General features: G+C 44.6%; 1 protein-coding gene and 1 long non-coding RNA gene across 2 annotated transcripts in view; one reads left to right on the top strand and one right to left on the bottom strand.

The window, feature by feature from the left end:
• Positions 1-16,361, bottom strand: part of LOC126531432 (ATP-binding cassette subfamily G member 4-like) — a 73,527-nt gene extending 57,166 nt beyond the window's left edge. The window contains exon 1 of the mRNA XM_050178953.3: positions 15,025-16,361. Coding sequence (XP_050034910.2) covers positions 15,025-15,181 — 157 coding nt within the window. The 5' untranslated portion in view covers positions 15,182-16,361. The remainder of the gene's footprint in view (positions 1-15,024) is intronic.
• LOC140218613 (uncharacterized) overlaps positions 1-18,171 on the top strand; it is a 77,575-nt gene that overhangs the window by 16,284 nt on the left and 43,120 nt on the right. The gene's annotated exons all lie outside the window — the stretch shown is intronic.

The following is an 18,171-nucleotide window of genomic DNA, read 5'->3' as shown; positions in this document are numbered from 1 at the left end:
CTGCCCGGGGCCATGTGTACAGCTAATAATGCCACAGCATTATGTGCCCCGTTACGCGAAAATCAGTCGTGGTTGGCGGCGCGACCGAATGATAGTACCAAAAATGACCGACGGCGCAAAGAGAAAAATTAGTCAAAAATGCCTGAATTGACGTCAAATTTCTCAGGGAGGCAAGTGCAAACAAAGTGAATTAATAGCTTTGAAAAGGAAATTAATTTGGCCCAACCGATTCACAGTTAGACGCAAGCAAGAGCTTGCGCGGACAAGGAACGCGCATAAAGAAACATTTCACCAAAGGGCCTACAATGCTTTTGCATTCCCACGTGTAAGTAGTCTTAATTATATCTGCCCCATTTATTTTTATCGTTCTGTATTTCTTTCTTATTACTCATTTGGTTTTTTAATGAACACATTTCATCTCGTACTCCCGTCACATTACAGGGCTCCCTCAATTTACCGCAATCTCTGCCCCATTTATTTTTATCGTTCTGTATTTCTTTCTTATTACTCATTTGGTTTTTTAATTAACACATTTCATCTCGCACTCCCGTCACAATACAGGGCTCCCTCAATTTACCGCAAGTGGTGACCCTCGGCCGTTCCAGAACTTGGTCGTTAAGAGGAAGCTTTAGCTTGGGTGCTCCTATTTAAATACATGTAAAAGGAGCAGTCGCTTTTCTCGGCAATCACTGCACCAAATTTGACGAGGTTTGCCGCATTTGAAAGAAAAACGTAAAATCTAGTGACTGTTGGTTTCGAACTTTTGATTTAAGTCGTCAATTTTTCATTAAAAGTTGGCAGAAATAAAAAAAAATTCGGAAAACGAAACTATCAAGTTTACAACTCCGTAACTCAGCAGTGAAAAATGATACCACAATTCTGGGAATTGCGTCTAATAGTACATCTAAAGCGAACAAAATTGTTATATTACACATGAATATAAAAAAAATTTAGTAATATGTAAATACAGCTTTTGCAGAACCCTTGTACACGACGTAACAAATTCACGTAATATATAAGTTGACACACCGAATTTGTCCACTTTTAATGATCTAATGGATGCCATTTACAGAACCGCGGTATCTGTTCTTGATGCAGAGCTATTACTTCGCAAATTTCGTATTTCTATTTTTCCGAACCTTCGAATTTTTGAAAATCTAAGAAAATTTAGGCCCTAATTGAAATTCCGCTTCTAACAGTCACTAGAATTTAACTTTCTCTATCAAATGCAACAAATTTAATTAAAATCGGTCCAGGGGTTACCTCAGAAAAACGTTTTTGCGTTTTACATGTATTTGAATAGGCCACGTCGGTGTTGGGCCCGAGCTAAAGCTTCCTCTTAAGTACAAAGTTGATGTTATTCTTTTATTAGTGACGAACCACTATAATCAAGCGAACCCATAGCATCTGAACATTTGATGCAGGAAAAGCCACTTCATCGTTATGGTATTATTGAAAGTCGCTCAGCTCGCTGTTTCCGCTCTATAAGCTAATACACAAGGTACTGAATGCGATGTGCGCAAAGAACGTCGAACTGGGCTGCTCGGAATCCACGCAGCACCATGAAGCTGGAACGTACGCCATCGGTGCCACAGGCTTGCGGGACGTGGGTTCTGCGATAAAGCTGTATTCGAACATAGTTTGTTCACGCGGACTGAAATTAGCAGTAAAATGCTCTTTGGTCGCGCAACTAAAGACAGCGCACTATAATTTCAAGCACTGTGCCCGGGTCACGCCTCAAAAAAGACTTTCAAAACCTGAGCAACTAGTAAATGACTATCGGTGCTGAAACGATTATACCTTGTTATTTTGACACCTTTAAGACCAAAGACGTCCGTCAATTTTTTGTACCCCTGCACGTGTTTATTTTTTTTTTTCAGTATCCCACTTTGTGCCCGACTGCATTCCTTATACTGATAAATGTTTTTACTGTGCACACCATTAGTTCCTGAGTTTTTATCATGCCCTACCATTATGCGTATTTTAAACCCTGTCAACTGTTCATGCGCCTAGTTTCCGCATATTTGTCAGTCTATCTTTGGTTGTAGTTTCTTTTCTTGTTACTGTTGTCATTGTAATCGGTATACTTTATAGTTCTGGTATCCAGTTTTGCCATATGTATAATGCCAGCCAATATTTTTTTTTTCTCTCTTCGTGTTATCCTTTTTCCCGCCCAACTTTGTACTTGCCGCCATACCACATTATCATCGATTCCTCTCCTTTATGTTAAACTGCAAATTTGAGCCGTACGTTGTACACCGACAAGTTACTTTGTACTTTTTTTTATTACCCCCCTTACTCAATGCCCTGTCAAGGGGCCTGTAAGGTATGTTCAATAAATAAATAAATAAATAAATATGGCGTATTTTTGTCCCTCTCTCCGGTTTATGGCTGCAAGATGTTAGATAACTATATATGGATTTCTACATCGCAGCAGTTAGGGGAAGGCTCATTATATCTAGAAAAGAAGGCACGGAGACAATGTTCGAGGGATGCATGCCCTCAAATGAACCTTCTTTTCTGCCCTACCTTCACAGCATGGCACTGTTTTGTTATATACACACATTTCTTGGGGTCGCTTTACAAGCGTTTGCCTGGTGTAGACCTTCTGGTTCTGCAGTCGTATGTTTTCTGGCGAAAGAGGTCATTTTTCAGTATCGTCCGCATTCCGGCCCAGGTTATTTTTTCTGGCTGTTGCAGCAGACAATTACCTATTGCTATCAAATATCACAGATGTCTTCTCATTCTACTAGTTCACTTCATCTTTCTTTTTCGCTTTTTGTTGAGGAAGCGCCCTTAAAAACAGGGTATCGAAAATCGGAGAAAAGCTTTTTTTTTTTTTTTTACTAAACCGGGACGCTATAGTTTTTTTGCAATGCGAAACAACCGAAAAAAAAAATCACGGTTTTAGGCGAATGTCAGCCGCCTTCTCTGAAGAGTCATCCATAAATTGCCTGCACTTGTGGCTAAACCACGCTGCCCGATTTATATATGCACACGGGTTCGCTGTCGTTTTGGAAGTGGCAGCAACGTTATTGCGGTGTTTCACGCGTCGCGCCGGGAGGCAGGCATTAATACATCCGTGAGCAATTGAAATCTGTGACAATTCTCGGGTAGCGGGCGACCTAATAGATCTCGCTGAATTGACGAAGTGCTCCTTGCTGGGCAATAGACTGAAATAGAGGCAGTGGAAATAACGTACCGCTTCTGAGGCTCGTATATTAAGTGTCCTCGCTGTCCTCGGGGAATTAAACGAGACACATTGTTTATATTTTATGAAAGGGGAGGGGGGGGGAGGTGGCAAGTTATTGGCAGTGTGAACGGGAAGCTCAGAGTGCTCGCGTCAATTGATATTTTGCAGTAAATTAGTGCTCTGGAGCATTGTAAGCGTATCTTTACGAACGGTGCAAAATTTAGCCCGCAGTCTTGAAAGAAGAATAAGACGCATTGAAATCAAATTTAATAAAAAATGAGTGACAAATATGCATGTGCATACGAAATTAAATATATACCCGGGAAACGTTTTGACATGTGTGGTTTAAATGCAGGCAACCTAAATTTTCAACGCAACTGTTCCAAGAAACAGATACGCTAGAAATCAGACTGATTCTTCAGGGCTGCACAAGTCTACCCTACTTTTATAACTAGTATTTGGGGTTCGATCTAACAGCACGCTTACCTTTTTGACATCTTTTCTAACACCCCAGATACACTCTTCTTGTACAACATATTTCTTTTTGTTTTTCGGTATTTATTCCCCGGCTACGGAAAGGGATATGAACCGGTTCGAACCGGTTTGAACCGCTATTCTTTGCTCCAAAGTGAAACCAGAAGTGAACCTTTTTGCTGAACCGGAATTAAAACCGGAACGAATAAAGTTGCGGTTGGAAACTCTGCTTAGAAATTAGATAAACATTCTAGGCTTATCTTGTGGCTTGATCATGATGATTTTTGGCGTTTAGTGGCGCAAGGCCAAGGGATGGCGAAAGAGCGTCAAGTATTTTCCGGTTTGCATTGCGCCCTCGAGACATTGTGTCCAAACAAAATATCGGTTTATTTGAATCATTACGCAAGAGAAACGTCTGAAACAAGCTGCATCAGCTGCCGAATCCTTTCTCACGTACATATGTTCTCATTTTCAAACAAGCTAGCTTATCCGGCAGCTCATGCGTGCCAGAAGAGTGTGTGAGTGAAACAACTTTATTTGGTCCACAATAGACGCCAGTAAACTAAACGTCACCTGGCTAGGCCCACTCGGGGACCATCAGGTGAAACCTGACGGCCCTCTCGCGAGCCCTCTGGACTGCCAGGATTTGAGAGGTCTGATCCTGGGCCATAATTAGCCTCATCATTTCCTCTTGGGTGAAAGGGGGACCGGCAGAGGCGCAGCCCCACAAGACATCTTCGAAGTCCGCATGATCACCACACAAAGGGCAGTCCGGGAGGAAAAAAATCTATACTGGCAGAATATCACTTTCACAACCCACTCCAGTTTCAGAGCCAGCCTTCGTAAACTTAAGAGTAAATAGGCCTATAGATACGTTAAAGTCGCCAAAGGAAGGTATATGTCGGAGATGTTTGCGTCAGTTCCCCGGGCCTGTCTTTTTCCCATTAAAACTAGCGCAAAACCCAGAGAGCCAATCCTGCAGCTGTCACATGTGCGGCAGTTTAACGACACAGTTAAATTGTTGGGCCTTCTCTCGCGAACTGTGCCGGAAGCTCACCACTTGTACACCGCGTACACTCGTGTGAACTGCAAATTCTATACGTTGTCCTCCTCCCGCGTTGGTGATCTACAGGGTGATTGTTTTTGGGTTTTATGGTATTCTTAAATATGGCCTGTTGCAGGAAACATAATACTAACTCTTGAGCGGGATTATTCAGAGAGGCGGGCATTACTTGCACGAGAAATCGAAATGCGTATTCAATGAATTGACAAAAATTCACTAAAGATTCGTTATCTTTTGCATTAATCACTTTACTGCACATGTTGCAATTTACTGATTGTAGCCGGTGATATTGCAAAGCGTATACATTTGGGATGAATTTCCAGAATGGCACCAATTTGGAGATATGCGCCATTAAACTTGCCCTAAATATGCACTGTTGTTCCACTTACTTTATTAACGAAACGCTCTATTAGGCATTGAAGCACAAAAGTAAATGGAACGCCCATGTATTTCGCTCCACACATTGGGAAATAAATAATATCCCGAAACTGGTGTCATCCTGGAAATTAATTTCAAGTAGGCACGTCTTGGAAAGTCACCCGCTACAATTCGTAAATTGTAATATGTGCCGTAAACGAATTAATAATTTAATTAGCATTTTTTGTTAATTAGTTGAATGTGTGTTTCGATTTCTCATTTTAGTAAAGCCCACCTCCTCCAATAATCCAGCTCAAGGAAAAGGATTATGGTGCCTGCCACAGGCGATTTTTAAAAATTTCACGAAACTTAAAAATGATCACTCTGTACAGGCAGCACACCAAAACGTTACCGCGTCGAGTATCCCAATTCGACGGCATCCGCATGGCCTCTGCTTAGAGCACATGTAAGCCGCTGAAGTAGCTCTAACGCATACGGTTCTATATCTCGGCAATGAGTTCTAGGCAATCGCGGAAGCCTATGCTTACCAGGGTTGTCGCGAAGCATGAATGCGGCCAGGTTTTACGAGCGAGCATGCTCTGAGCCAACGAGCAGCTGTTGGTACATGGCCGTTGCGGCATGCAGAGGATCACGTATACGTGCAACTGTAACTCCGATTTTACTTGGTTCATGTGTTGTACCAACAGGGTTTACACATCACGTAGGAGGCGGAAGTGGTGAAGAGGGCACTGAGTAGTGTAAGCGTTGCAGAAAAGTTTAATAACACTGTTAAAAGTTTGCACCCTTCAGGGCTTATCTTGTCCCACAACATGCAGTAATCGTCATCTGTCTTGCCTGCATTTCCTTTCTTTATCGTTGCGAGACCGGTACTTCCAGGTCATGAACGGCATGCTCATTGTTATCGTTACACATCATTCTCGACAGGAAAGCAGTGAGCGCAGGTTTTTTTAAGAAAGGAAACGCAAGCAAAGCAGTTGACAATTATTGTTGTGGGGCAAGATAAGCCCCGAAGGGTGCAAACATTTTTTTTTAAGATTGAAGAACTAGTAGAGATAGAGAGAGAGAAAATTTAATGAAGTTGAAGTAGTCAGCCCCGCTATAATGAGCAGGGTTGACTGAATATCAAGAAGAAGACAAGGAGAATTATTAAAACATAAATAAAAGACAAACAAGAACAAAACAAAAGAAAAAACATATTGAGTCTAGAAATGAAAAGATAAAGAATATCTATAAGTCCTGACTGGCGTAAGTAAAAGATCATTACCTACGTTGCCTGCGTCGCTCGAAATGCGTCCACATATCTTTCAGAGGTCCCTATAGGGAACATTTGTCCACATATGTCCTGCATTTGTCCACGTATGCAAAGCAATATCCTTGTTGCCAACAGCAAGAATTAACAGACCGATGCACTAAACTAAGCCAGTAAAGAAAAAAAAATATGCGTAGTGATTGAGCAGGGAAACCACAGCGGCACGAATATTGAGCGTGGCGATGATTTTCAAGCAAAGGAATTCCGAACTAGGTAGGGTTGACGACTCCTAAATGACTGAAGCGATGGGGGTCACTCGCCAAGGACGCGTCAGAAAAAGTACCAATGACTGTGTAACTGACTTTTTTTTTTGCGATCCAAAGTAGTTGTGTACGACAAGCTGCGACAGCGAGGAGCCCGCAGCCGTAGCCAGCCGCCTGCCCGCTGCTGGGTGACGTAAACAGAACGTCTCCTCGAGGGGCGCGGCTTTGCGCTCGCTGCAACCTGCCATTTTCGGTTTCGCGCGCTCCGATAGCCCAAATTCGTCGTGCCACAGTTCCGCGGGTAATTGCATTTTTCTGGGTCCAAAAGTTGATGTGGCTTGTACGGAGAGCTCTCATCAGTTTCCAATTTACAATGACCCCGCTGAAACTGTTAGTGTAAAATATAATAGGTCATTTTTTGTTAATTATAGCGACTAATTAAACCGTGTCAGCCATCACCCCATGATCGACGGCATGTCTCCGAAGGAAGCGTCCTGTTATTTCAATATGGCTGTTTTTAAATATTATTTAGAGTCTTCGTAGAAACACCAGCTATTGTACAATGTAAAATATTTCGAGTTTCCTTGAAGGACTGGACGAGGTGTCACAGGAGTAATCAGGTGTGGCTTCTAATTTTGGTCCATGCAGCACACCGATTATAATCAGCGGTTTTGTCTCTTTTTGCTGGATACATATGTATTACTCTAGACACTTAAGCGAGCGAACATGCATTTAATGTCAAGAATAAGGACAACGCGCACTTAAGCGCGCGTGTTTTGGCGCTAAATTGATTGATGTTTCACTTAGAGTAAGTTCGTTTTAGCATTTTCTTCTTCATTTGTCTTGTCACTTTTCGTCCTCAGACGAGCAGTCGCGGTCAGTCGGTCTCTGTCACACCTGCGGCTCATTACTGGCACCATTAATGCCGCTAATCGAAGCTACACAGTTTACCCACTATGGTTGGTATAGCGCAGTCATGTACGTACTAGTCGAGTCCCATTATCTTACTGTGTGGGTGGGCCTATAGTGGGTTAACAGGATTTTCAGCATGTGTCCGAACATTAGGCACGGACTAAGGAAAAAATGAAAAAAAAAATCACTTGTTTCATAAGGTCCACATCAAAAAAAAAAAAAAAAAAAAAACGAAAGAAATACGTTTTGTCACATGGGAGGGATCCTGTGTGTGAAACCCGGGAAATCGCAAACGTCGCGTAGCATTTGCTCATCACACTCGTTCTCTACTATGGGAACCGCATGTCCCAATACGAATGAAATGTGAATATAAGGGGTACGGTTTTCGTTTTATACATAATCAGGTATAAACATAAGAATTATCAGGCCATAAGGAGTTTTATATTATGACATCACTGCGCTTGCTGTCATTCAGTCACAAATGCCTAGAAAAAGAGCGATAATGATGACAGAAGAGAGAGTAAAACGTGGGAAAAGAAAACGATGGCGGCTTTAAGTATGCCGTCACAGTCGGTATAAAGACGGTAAGGCGCGTAATCAATTCACCCAGTGATGATATATAGATGCTTAGTTGCTGAAATATAGGTGCTTATGGGGACGGAAATACAGTCTCTCTCTGTCATGGTCAAGGCACACACGGTCGTGTGTCGCAACATTTGCATTTTATTTTTCCTCTGGTGACGATAATCTCGCAGTAAAACCTGTGCATCCAAATGAACCTGATCGCCGATCGATGCGCGTGACCTCGCCAGCAACAAGAATTCAGCTGCATTCGTAAAGATATATTCAGATCTCTCCAGCTCTGTCTGTGCGTCTACTCAAGGGCGGGAATTAAGGCTTGCGTAAACGGCAGTACGTGAGACTCTCCGTTCGCCACGTATTGGGACTAAAGGTCTTACTCTCGTACACGCCTTAGGCAAATGAGATCACTGTTAAGAGGAAGCTTTAGCTCGGGCCCAATTCCGATGCGGCCTATTCAAATACATGTAAAACGCAGAAACGCTTTTCTGGGATAACCCCTGGACCAATTTTAATGAAATTTGTTGCATTTGAGAGAGAGAGAAAGAGGTGACTTCTAGTGACTGCTGAAGCGTAATTTCCATTTAGGGCGTCGATTTTGTTAAAAGACTTTCCAAAACTTCGAAAGTTTGAAAAAGAAGCACGAAGTTTACAAATTAATAAATCTGCATCCAGAACAGATATCGCGGTTCTGTAAACGGCATCCATTAGATCATTCAAAGCGGACAAATTCAATATGTCAATCTATATCTTACGTGAATTTGTTACGTTGTGTACAAGGGTTCTGCAAAAGATGTATGTCCGTATTACTGAATTTTTTGAGGTTCATGCGTAACACATCAATTGTGTCCGCTTTAGATGTACTATTAGATTCTATTCTCATAATTGTGATATCATTTTTTATTGCTGAGTTATAGAGTTGTACACTTGATAGTTTCGTTTTCTGAAAATTTGCGATTTTTGCCAATTTCTCATAGAAATTGATCTAAATCAAACATTCGAAACCAACAGTCACTAGATTTTAAGTTTTTCATTTAAATGCAACAAACCTCGTCAAAGTTGGCGCAGTGGCTGCAGAGAAAAACGAATTCTCCTTTTACGTGCGTTTAGATAGGAGCACCCGAGCTAAAGCTTCCTCTTAAGGTTGCACGGTATTTCTCGATCGTGCTCGCCAGAGTGACTCTATATGGTGAAACACTGCACGAAAGCTTGCCGAGTGTTTATGGCCCGATACAAGGCAAAACTTATTTTATGACAGTTACGTATGTGATGCCGTACCTAAGCGCCTCATTCATCCTGTTCTTCAAGCAGATGATACTTCTCTCTCTTTCAACACAATCCTAAGTTGCCTTCCTAGTCCCGCCACACCTAGTTAATGACGCAAGTTACGTCGATCCCACCGCGGAAGCAATTACAACCACATATGACGGAAAGTTATGCACTCCCAGCATGTGACTTTGGTGCTTGCTTGCCACGATGTCAGGCGAAAACTTTTTCCTTATTCCTTGATGAGGCGCTTCGCTGATGTTCTTTTATTTTTCTCGATAGGCAGCGCGCATCATTAAGCACGCAATGCGCGACTCCTGAATTACTCTAATGTGTTTGTATCTGCGCGCAGGCGCCTTCCGGTGAGCGACAAAGCAAACCGAGGATTGGCGGCTCTGTAGAGACACGCAACAGCATTACATTTACCGACGACGCCAGTTCTTAGTTTTGTAGTGCACTTCTTGACGCGTGCAAATTTCTTCCCCATGGATATGGATTCTGTTCCAGTTGCAATTGCTGTAGGTCGTCCAGTGTCGCCCACTAGATCGCCAAAGACGAGCGGATTTTCCTACTTATTTAACATGCAGAGTCGAGTACCTGTTATCTGTTCATTGAGTATTAAAGCAGTAAGACATTAGAAAAGATGGAAAAATGTTCATTCATATTATATGTGTACAGTTTTCAGCGTTGTTCTTGGAAACGTTAGCCATGATCTTGCGAAATACCAGTGCAATCTACGTGGAGCTTATGCCACGTTCACAGGAACTTTGCACAATAAAAGGATATTTAAAAAAAAATCTTTTGGCTAAATGTTATTAGCTAAATGTGATAAACTATATATCTTGTCAGAACTGTGAACGAATGAACTTGATTCAGTTCTGTCTGAGGCATCACAGTGAATCGGTTACGTCGGCAGCCACTTTTCCGAGTCAATTCGAAACCGCGACACCGATTTAACTATACCTAGGAGAGCACAGCCATCATTCGTTGACCTCGGTCATCGACAATGATCGGCGCGCTGTTGTTTCAATGAAAGGCGCCTGAGAATTTCGTACTTTGAACTGCTGAGTGTTCTGCTGCAGAACACGAGGTCGCTGGTTCGATCCCTGACCACGGCGGCTGCGTTTAAATGGGGGTCGGAATGCAAAAACGGCTGGGTAAAAATTACTCCGGAACGTTTTGCTGCGACATCTTTCATAGCCCCTGCATTGGTTTTGGGAGGTGAAACCCCACGAATAAGAGCCTGGCTAAGCTAAATATATAACTCGAAGGGACAGAAAAAAGTGTTCTGTTTATCCGAAGTTTCATTTACGCGAAGGACACAAAAATTACCAACAATCGTATTGTTCGCAGAATGACCAAGCACATTTTAATATTGGGGAAAACACACACATTATGGGGTTTTACGTGCCAAAACCACTTTCTGATTATGAGGCACGCCGTAGTGGAGGTCTCCGGAAATTTCGACCACCTGGGGTTCTTTAACGTGCACCTAAATCTAAGTACACGGGTGTTTTCGCATTTCGCCCCCATCGAAATGCGGCCGCCGTGGCCGGGATTCGATCCCGCGACCTCGTGCTCAGCAGCCTAACACCATAGCCACTGAGCAACCACGGCGGGTATTGGGGAAAACAAAGGCTCCGCTTCTCATGTTGTACACCTTCTTTTGCACGAGGTTATGTAAGTATGCGCGGAAGAATTCTCAATACTTCTGCGCATTCCTTGCGTTCATAATAGCGCTTCAAACTTTCAACTTTATCTCGTGCTGTCCGGTTGCAAACAGTGACGCGCACCGAGACGGTGGTTCTGTGTTTTTGTTGACAAAATTTTGGCCCTCGCCACGAACTCCACCAATAATATTTTCTACTGTCTCTTCAAAGCAGGTAACTAGGGAATCATCACCGTGGTATCTCTTATTCCCGGCGCTGAGAACGAAGTAGTAGCGACTGCTATAGACTGCACGGTTGTACCGATTCCGTTGCTCTCTTCAGGGATAATTACTTGCTTAGCGAATTCCTCATGACACAAACACCTTTGCAACTTGGACAAATTTAATTTGCACTATCTTTCCTGCAATTGCCTGATGGATTACATTTTATTCACTCCATACAGCATCATCCTTTGACATGTATCTCGAACTTTCCGTGTTCCGTACGCCGATGATGTAGGTGGCAGTTTCGGTCAAAGTTTCATTTAACCGGATTTCACAAAAGGTAGGTTCCGTTTAACCTAACCTTGTTAACATTGCGCCTATGGGCAACCAACCTGTTCGCACCACTGTTCTGTTTATCGGAAATTTCCGTTTAAGCAAGTTTCGTTTATCCGGAGTCCGCTGTATATACGTGCACACATAAAGATTAGATAACAAAGTAAAAAAGAAAGATCTACAGGACGTCAATGTCTTACGATTTGTAAAAAAGAAGCAAAGGCGCCCTTCTTCTCCCTGCGTCTTCACGCTCTCCGTTCAAGACGATATCTAACACAGAACGCTAAGTGCCCTCCCAGTTGAGACCTTGATACGTGGGGCACCGTAAACGTTTTGCAGGATGTCCTTTACTCGTACGCACTGTTATCACAAAATTGCACAGCATAAGCGCAGCGGGCGCGCTGGGAACTCGCGGCAAATACAAGGTCATCGGCCCGAGGGTCGGCATTACCATATGTTGGGGGCCGTCGAGAGTAGCAGTAGCAAATGTCTGAACGCATTCATGACTCAAGCAAAGTGCCTAAAAGTGAGACTTTATTCGGAACCCACTAAGCGGCATCCCGGCCTCCAGCCCTCGACGCACTATGTCCGCGCGCATGACTTAATGATGGCAGCATATTACAAAGAACAATAAAGGGGAACTTCGCTGCTGCACGTTTTCTTCGAATTAAAGCAGTCGGATGCATAGCTGCTAAAAAAGCTTGCGCATCAACTGACTACTTTCAGGTTAAGGAAGTGTATCGGACAGCAAAGGTAGAAAGGGTGGGGTTGGTGCCTTCAAGTGAATATTAGTTCGAGGCGAATGGGAACTTACTACAAGTGGCATTGAAAGAAAGAAAGAAAGAAAGAAAAAAAGAAAGAAAGAAAGAAACAAACAAAATAAGTTTTTTATCCTACAACAGCTACCCTTTTATGACAGCGCGAGACAAATCTAGCTACCATGCGTCGTCCAGTCTATATATCGCGTATTATGTCCACGGATAAGAATGCGCGTGAACGGCGATCCATATCCGTAAATTTGTATTGTGAGAAGTTTTATTTCCTCTAGTGCGGCAGTCAACCGATAGTGCATTGCTTGCAAACTCGCGATCACTATCCATTGCAGACGCAGTGATGCGCATTCTGTCGACTTACTTGCCAGGAAGAAAGTGTTCCTTAACTAGCACACTGTTATGTTCACGTATCACTTCGGTATATGCTGCTAACATGTGAATGACACGTTTTTTTCTGTTTCAACGGCATACGTGCTATGTCGTTTTTTTGTTGTTGTATTCGTTTGCGTTATATCGCGACCAGATAACGGAGGCTTCCAGATTTATGGAATATATTCGCGTTGAACACTGCAAGAAATTTTTGGTTCCTAGATTTGAATAAAGTGAAATAGTAAATAATTGCGAGAAGCTGTGTAATTTTGCCACCCAAATGTTTCAAGAAAGACGCAAATGGCGAAGAGTTGCGGCTACCGAATTTTTCGGTTTTTATGACGCGCGGTGCCATATTGCAAGGGTTATCTGGATGGCGCAGCAAAACACGGGCAGAAGAAGAAACGAATGCGGGGACAAGCGCTAGCCTTGTCAGAAATGTTGACATTCCAGTGATTTGTTGGAAAAAATCTTTGAATCGTGTAGATTAAGTATCCGCAAACGACGTTTATACAGAGTGCCATGGAGTACTCCAAGAATGATGATATATACAGTCCCGATTCATTCTGAGCTTCACAGCGTCCATAGTTTGCTACTTCCTCTGGCACCATCTTTCCAGCACATGCTATTGGTTGTCGTGAGTTCAGCGTATACTGACGAGGGGCACTTTTGTCTCGGCGACGGAAATACACGCGTGTATAGGTCTCCTCCTCCTCGCTGTGCTTATTTGACAGCGCCGGCCACGATGTAGACATTTTCATTGAAACAGTGACCTTATCAGCCGCGTGCTCTAACCACCTAACCAATGCGCGAATTGTCTCGTGACGTAAATATAAAAGGTATTTCACGCCGACGTGACCTCAATGCCGAGAGCAGGCCACTAACGCATTGAGCCACGAGTGCACCGCTTGGGAACATGTGTTTTAAGGCTCATACGTCAGCTTTCCTTTCTGTTTAGGCTGAAGTACGTCTAATAGCTAGGTCTGTAACTAAATATACGTCGCCACTAGCACACGTCTGAATCCACGAATGGTACAGCGCAATAAACACAAGGCAGGCAAGCGTTACAGAGTGTCATACAATTACTAGAGGGAACCGTGACGCTATTGTCTACGGGAGCTTGGGGTGGTTCAGTCAGCATGGGAATGACGGGTAGTACATGGATTCGACTGAACTTCGTCCTTCTGGCTTTAAGTGGCTGCGTAAGTTTGCAAGGTGATCGTATTTAAGAAAGTACTGCGTTATAAATAATAAAATAAACGTTATTAAAATTGTCCGACGGCAGTATTCGAACGACGGACAATTAGAAGTCCTGTGCTGTAGCACAGGACTTCTAGCACACAAGCCCGATAGTGAAACCATTTACGCCACGGACGCTTTATTTATTTTTTTTTTGTTTATTGCCACATCGAACGGCTATATTTCAAGGAAAGCATCAGCAGAATTATAGCTGTGTACCACTTTCAAACCCCAGAGCCCGAATGGCTCCCCAGGGTTGAAGCATTGTTAAACATGCGCAAATATTAACGGGTTCGCACAATGAGGCCAGTTCTTAGAGACTGGCTCCCCGAATGTTTTTATTACGCCACGGACGCATGGACAAGCGGAATCAGTGCAGTTAGCACCGATTATGCGTACTTGCAGTCTTATTTCCCTCTGCTTTTAAAAAAAAGTATACATGGCTTTGAAATTTGACCAATATCTGCCCAGGTAACAAACAAAGCCACAAAAACGTCTGAAGCCACAAGCACTAAGATTACACAAATCCATGTACTACCAATAATTCCCATTGTGGATGAACAATTGAAGCGCCAAAGTTCCCTCTAGTAATTGTAGAAATCTCTATGCCAAAAGTAGATACCACGGCCCTCCGCGCGTTCGCTTCTGTCCATACCGTCTTTGCTGTGCTGTGCCTACTGTCATGAACCAACAACAAACTCATCTTGCCGTCCTCTGTTATCGCGTCTGATTTCAATGAGCAATATGTTTGCGCACGCTGACACTTGAGTAATCTACAGTAGCGAGCGGCACTATTTCCTGTCCTTTCGAATTGTTTTCTTCAAATATTTTCGTGGCTTTTTACGCTAAATGAAAGCATAAACAAAGGGTAGGTGCAGTAGCTTTGTAGGCGGAGCTCGTATTGATTTCCTAAATTGTTGCCGACTCTAGCAACCAAGCCAACGGAACTGCTGCTTTCCAGGTACATACATAGAACTCGACCTTGGCGATCTTGGCATAAATTGGCACGATGAGCAGAGCTCGTGCTTAGGATTTAGGCACGAAGTTATAGGGCACTCACCGACGTAGGCGTTGCCGGCGTCGCTCGAACTGGGCCTGTGTCCGCGTAGACGTGTCACTGACGACGGTGACCCGCTGCTCTTCCTCATCGCGTGGCCGTTGAGGCCACTGTCCGAGCGAAGGAGCGGGATGCCGTTTTCTTCCAGCGACCCCGGCATCGCGGGTGGCAAACGGCAGAACACGGCGTGGAGGTACGTCTTCCCTGCGGGAAGGCAATGTCGAACGCCGCTAGAATCACTTTCTGAACGCACGCGCGCACACCACCGACATAATCACCGGTCTTTGCAGGTAGCGATAACAGCACACTGCGCCCCCTCGCCGGATGCAGGGTTCGACACGCTTTCTTCGTAAGCGACAACGGCGCCGAGGCTTTCACCTTATACAGATTGCTTACGGACGAAGGCCGTCTTCAATACCGGAAGCCAAAGCGTACGAAAAAAAAGGAGAACGACGGGGACACAAAGAAATAGAAATTAAGAGAGGCTTGCAGAGTCTGTTGTGTGATCACGGACGCTTTGAATGTCGCGCCCAGCTGGTCCCGTGTATTGCAACAAACTGCGCCTTTCTTCTAGATGCAACAGTAGCAGCAGCAACAGCCTTGGAGCGAACTTCACGGCACAAAACGTGCGCGCAGGTGTACTGTCCGGTAGCGGAGACACGTCGAATACCGCGCGCCGCGCACGTCAATCAGCGAGCGCTTTGCTGTCAGCTGAGCTTCTCTATCGCAGCTGTTTGGATCGCACGATCACTCCCCTTGCCTTGCGAAACTACCGAGAACTTCTTAGTTCGGCCAGGTCTTACGCAATGCGTTGTTGCCGCACCACCGGCTGCTGTATAGTACGGGGCAGCGGAAGCGCGGGCTGACGGGTCGCGCACGGCGCCGTTGTCGCAGGCAACAGCAGTCGGCTGAGTCAAACGCACGTTCCAGACTCCGGACGCGGGGAACAAAGAAGCAAGAACTCAGACGGCGGAGACCGAACTGTAAACCCGCCCTTCTCCATCTAGCTCACCTCCTCCTTTCCTCCTCTCCGATCGCAGGGCCGTCCGGGTACACGTGCACTCGTACGGGGCACCGCACTGCGCCGTTGTTAGGTGCAAGAGTACGCGCGCCGCCGCAGCGAGAAGCCGCGGCTGTTCGCTTCACTATGTTTTATTCCGGCAGTTCACGAGCCAGCGAGCAGTGCGCGCGGATGGGGACGAGCTGCGCTCTCGCCGACTCACGGAGGCGAGGCGTCAACGCACGCGAGCGCGCCACAGGCGATTCCACCCTCGCCGTCGTTGCGTCTCGCCGCTTGGCCCTCCTTTTGGCCTCTACGTTCCAGCAGGCAACCACTGCGAACACACTGCCCTTGGTGATGGCACATGAACGAAAGCAAAACAAACAGAAATAAAGTGGAAAGAGAGAGAGGAAAGGAGTGGGCAAGGGTGATGTAAATATGAGGCAGCGAGGAAATCGTCCTCCAGCCGCCGCTCGTGCTTTGTTCGTTGTGTCTGGCTGACCATTACGAACAGGAACAAGGAAAGTCCGCGGTGGGCTCCTGCGGGCAAGCGTCGATCCACTCTGTGTGATCCGTAAAGCCCTCGGTTCATTGGCGAACGCGGTTACCACCGCACGTACAATGCTCTAGGCTGTACGGTCGGTCCGGAAGCTGCGGAGTCGACCACTCGCTGCAGTGCAGCATCGTTATTAAGGTCGACATTAGCGCTAGTTAGTAATAATTCATTTTTGAGTGAGAACAGCATGAAATATAAGACACAAAGAAAGGAGAGGATCCCGAGGGCAGGACGTCAAATCCTGGACACGGCGGCTGCATTTCCATGGTGACGAAATGCGAAAAAACGACCATGTACCGTGCATTGGGTGCACGATAAAGAATCCCTGTTGATCGAAATTAATGCAGATTCCTCCACTACGGCGTGTCTCACAATAATATTGTGGTTTTTGCACGTAAAAGGCCTTTAAATTTAATAAAGGAGATCGCACCATTGCGCTCGCAAATAAGGATGAGCCGTTGTCATCAACGTATCATTTTTCATTCTCTAATTAAATTGCAAACATAGGAATAAGACGTCCAGTGAGGTTTGTTATGAAGTCGTCCAGATAATGGTTGCCGCATAGATTGTCAAAAATTATGAAACAGTAGTCTGAGAAAAGCCTATGTAGTTTCGGCTAATCCGCGTCTGCAGGGCGTAAGCATATTGTTACCACTGTTGCGAAGTTGTCACCATCACAAGTAAATGTTTCGAGCCTTGCCATCTGGATTCACCGTATTCTTACCTAATTACGAGTAAGCTTGAGATAGCGGGACAGGAGGCTCAAGGGTTAGGGAATGTATGGCTCGTGGGCAATCACTTCATGCAGCGATTCATTCTAACATGCCAATAATGCGCCTAAGCGACAATGAACAGCTCCAGAATAAGTTTGACCGAAGTTAAAAGAAAAAAAAGCGATATTTTATTACATATACATTTTTTTTCATTACACCACCACGCTAATGTGGCAGGTTAGAAATCAAACCTGTAACCTTGCTCGTGCTCTTCAGCAGAATGCCGCCGCCACTCGATCATCTGGACACGTCGAATAGCAAGAAGCGTTTAAAATATTGTAATATGTATATGTCTGCACGTATTTGCCAGTAAACAATAATGTCTGCAGTATTCCGCAAGGACTAGAAGAACTATCGTATTTCACGCAAAATTCACTGTTAAAGTCTGCGGAGTAGTTGAGTAGTTGACGGCATAGATAATTTTTAAACATGACATGCTGTTAGCTCCCGTTGTCGGCGACCTTCAAGTGACCTTGAGCCAAAAGCCAGAGCCGTTATTCGGGCACTCAAACGAGAACTACCGGGCAAGTTGCGAGAACAAAACGAGATCATCTGGGCAACCAGTCAAGACTGGATTACATACGCCTGTTACTTCCCAAACAAGTTACAAAAAATATTGCTTCCGAGTTCTTCCTAATGTTTGTTCACAGTATTACTCAAGCTGTGTCTTCCAGTGCGCTGAAGTATTATTTGTCATTTCCAATAGCGACGTTCAAAAGGCAGATGCAGACCACTATACACTTGATTGTCATTTTTTGGCGCTGAGACGGTTGCTTGTCCTCTATTCAACGCCAGCGGTCCGTGAGTTCCGCGGCGCGTCG

Source organism: Dermacentor andersoni, chromosome 5 (assembly GCF_023375885.2).
Source record: "Dermacentor andersoni chromosome 5, qqDerAnde1_hic_scaffold, whole genome shotgun sequence".
Lineage (NCBI taxonomy): Eukaryota > Metazoa > Arthropoda > Arachnida > Ixodida > Ixodidae > Dermacentor > Dermacentor andersoni.
This window is presented reverse-complemented; position numbering and strand designations above follow the sequence as displayed.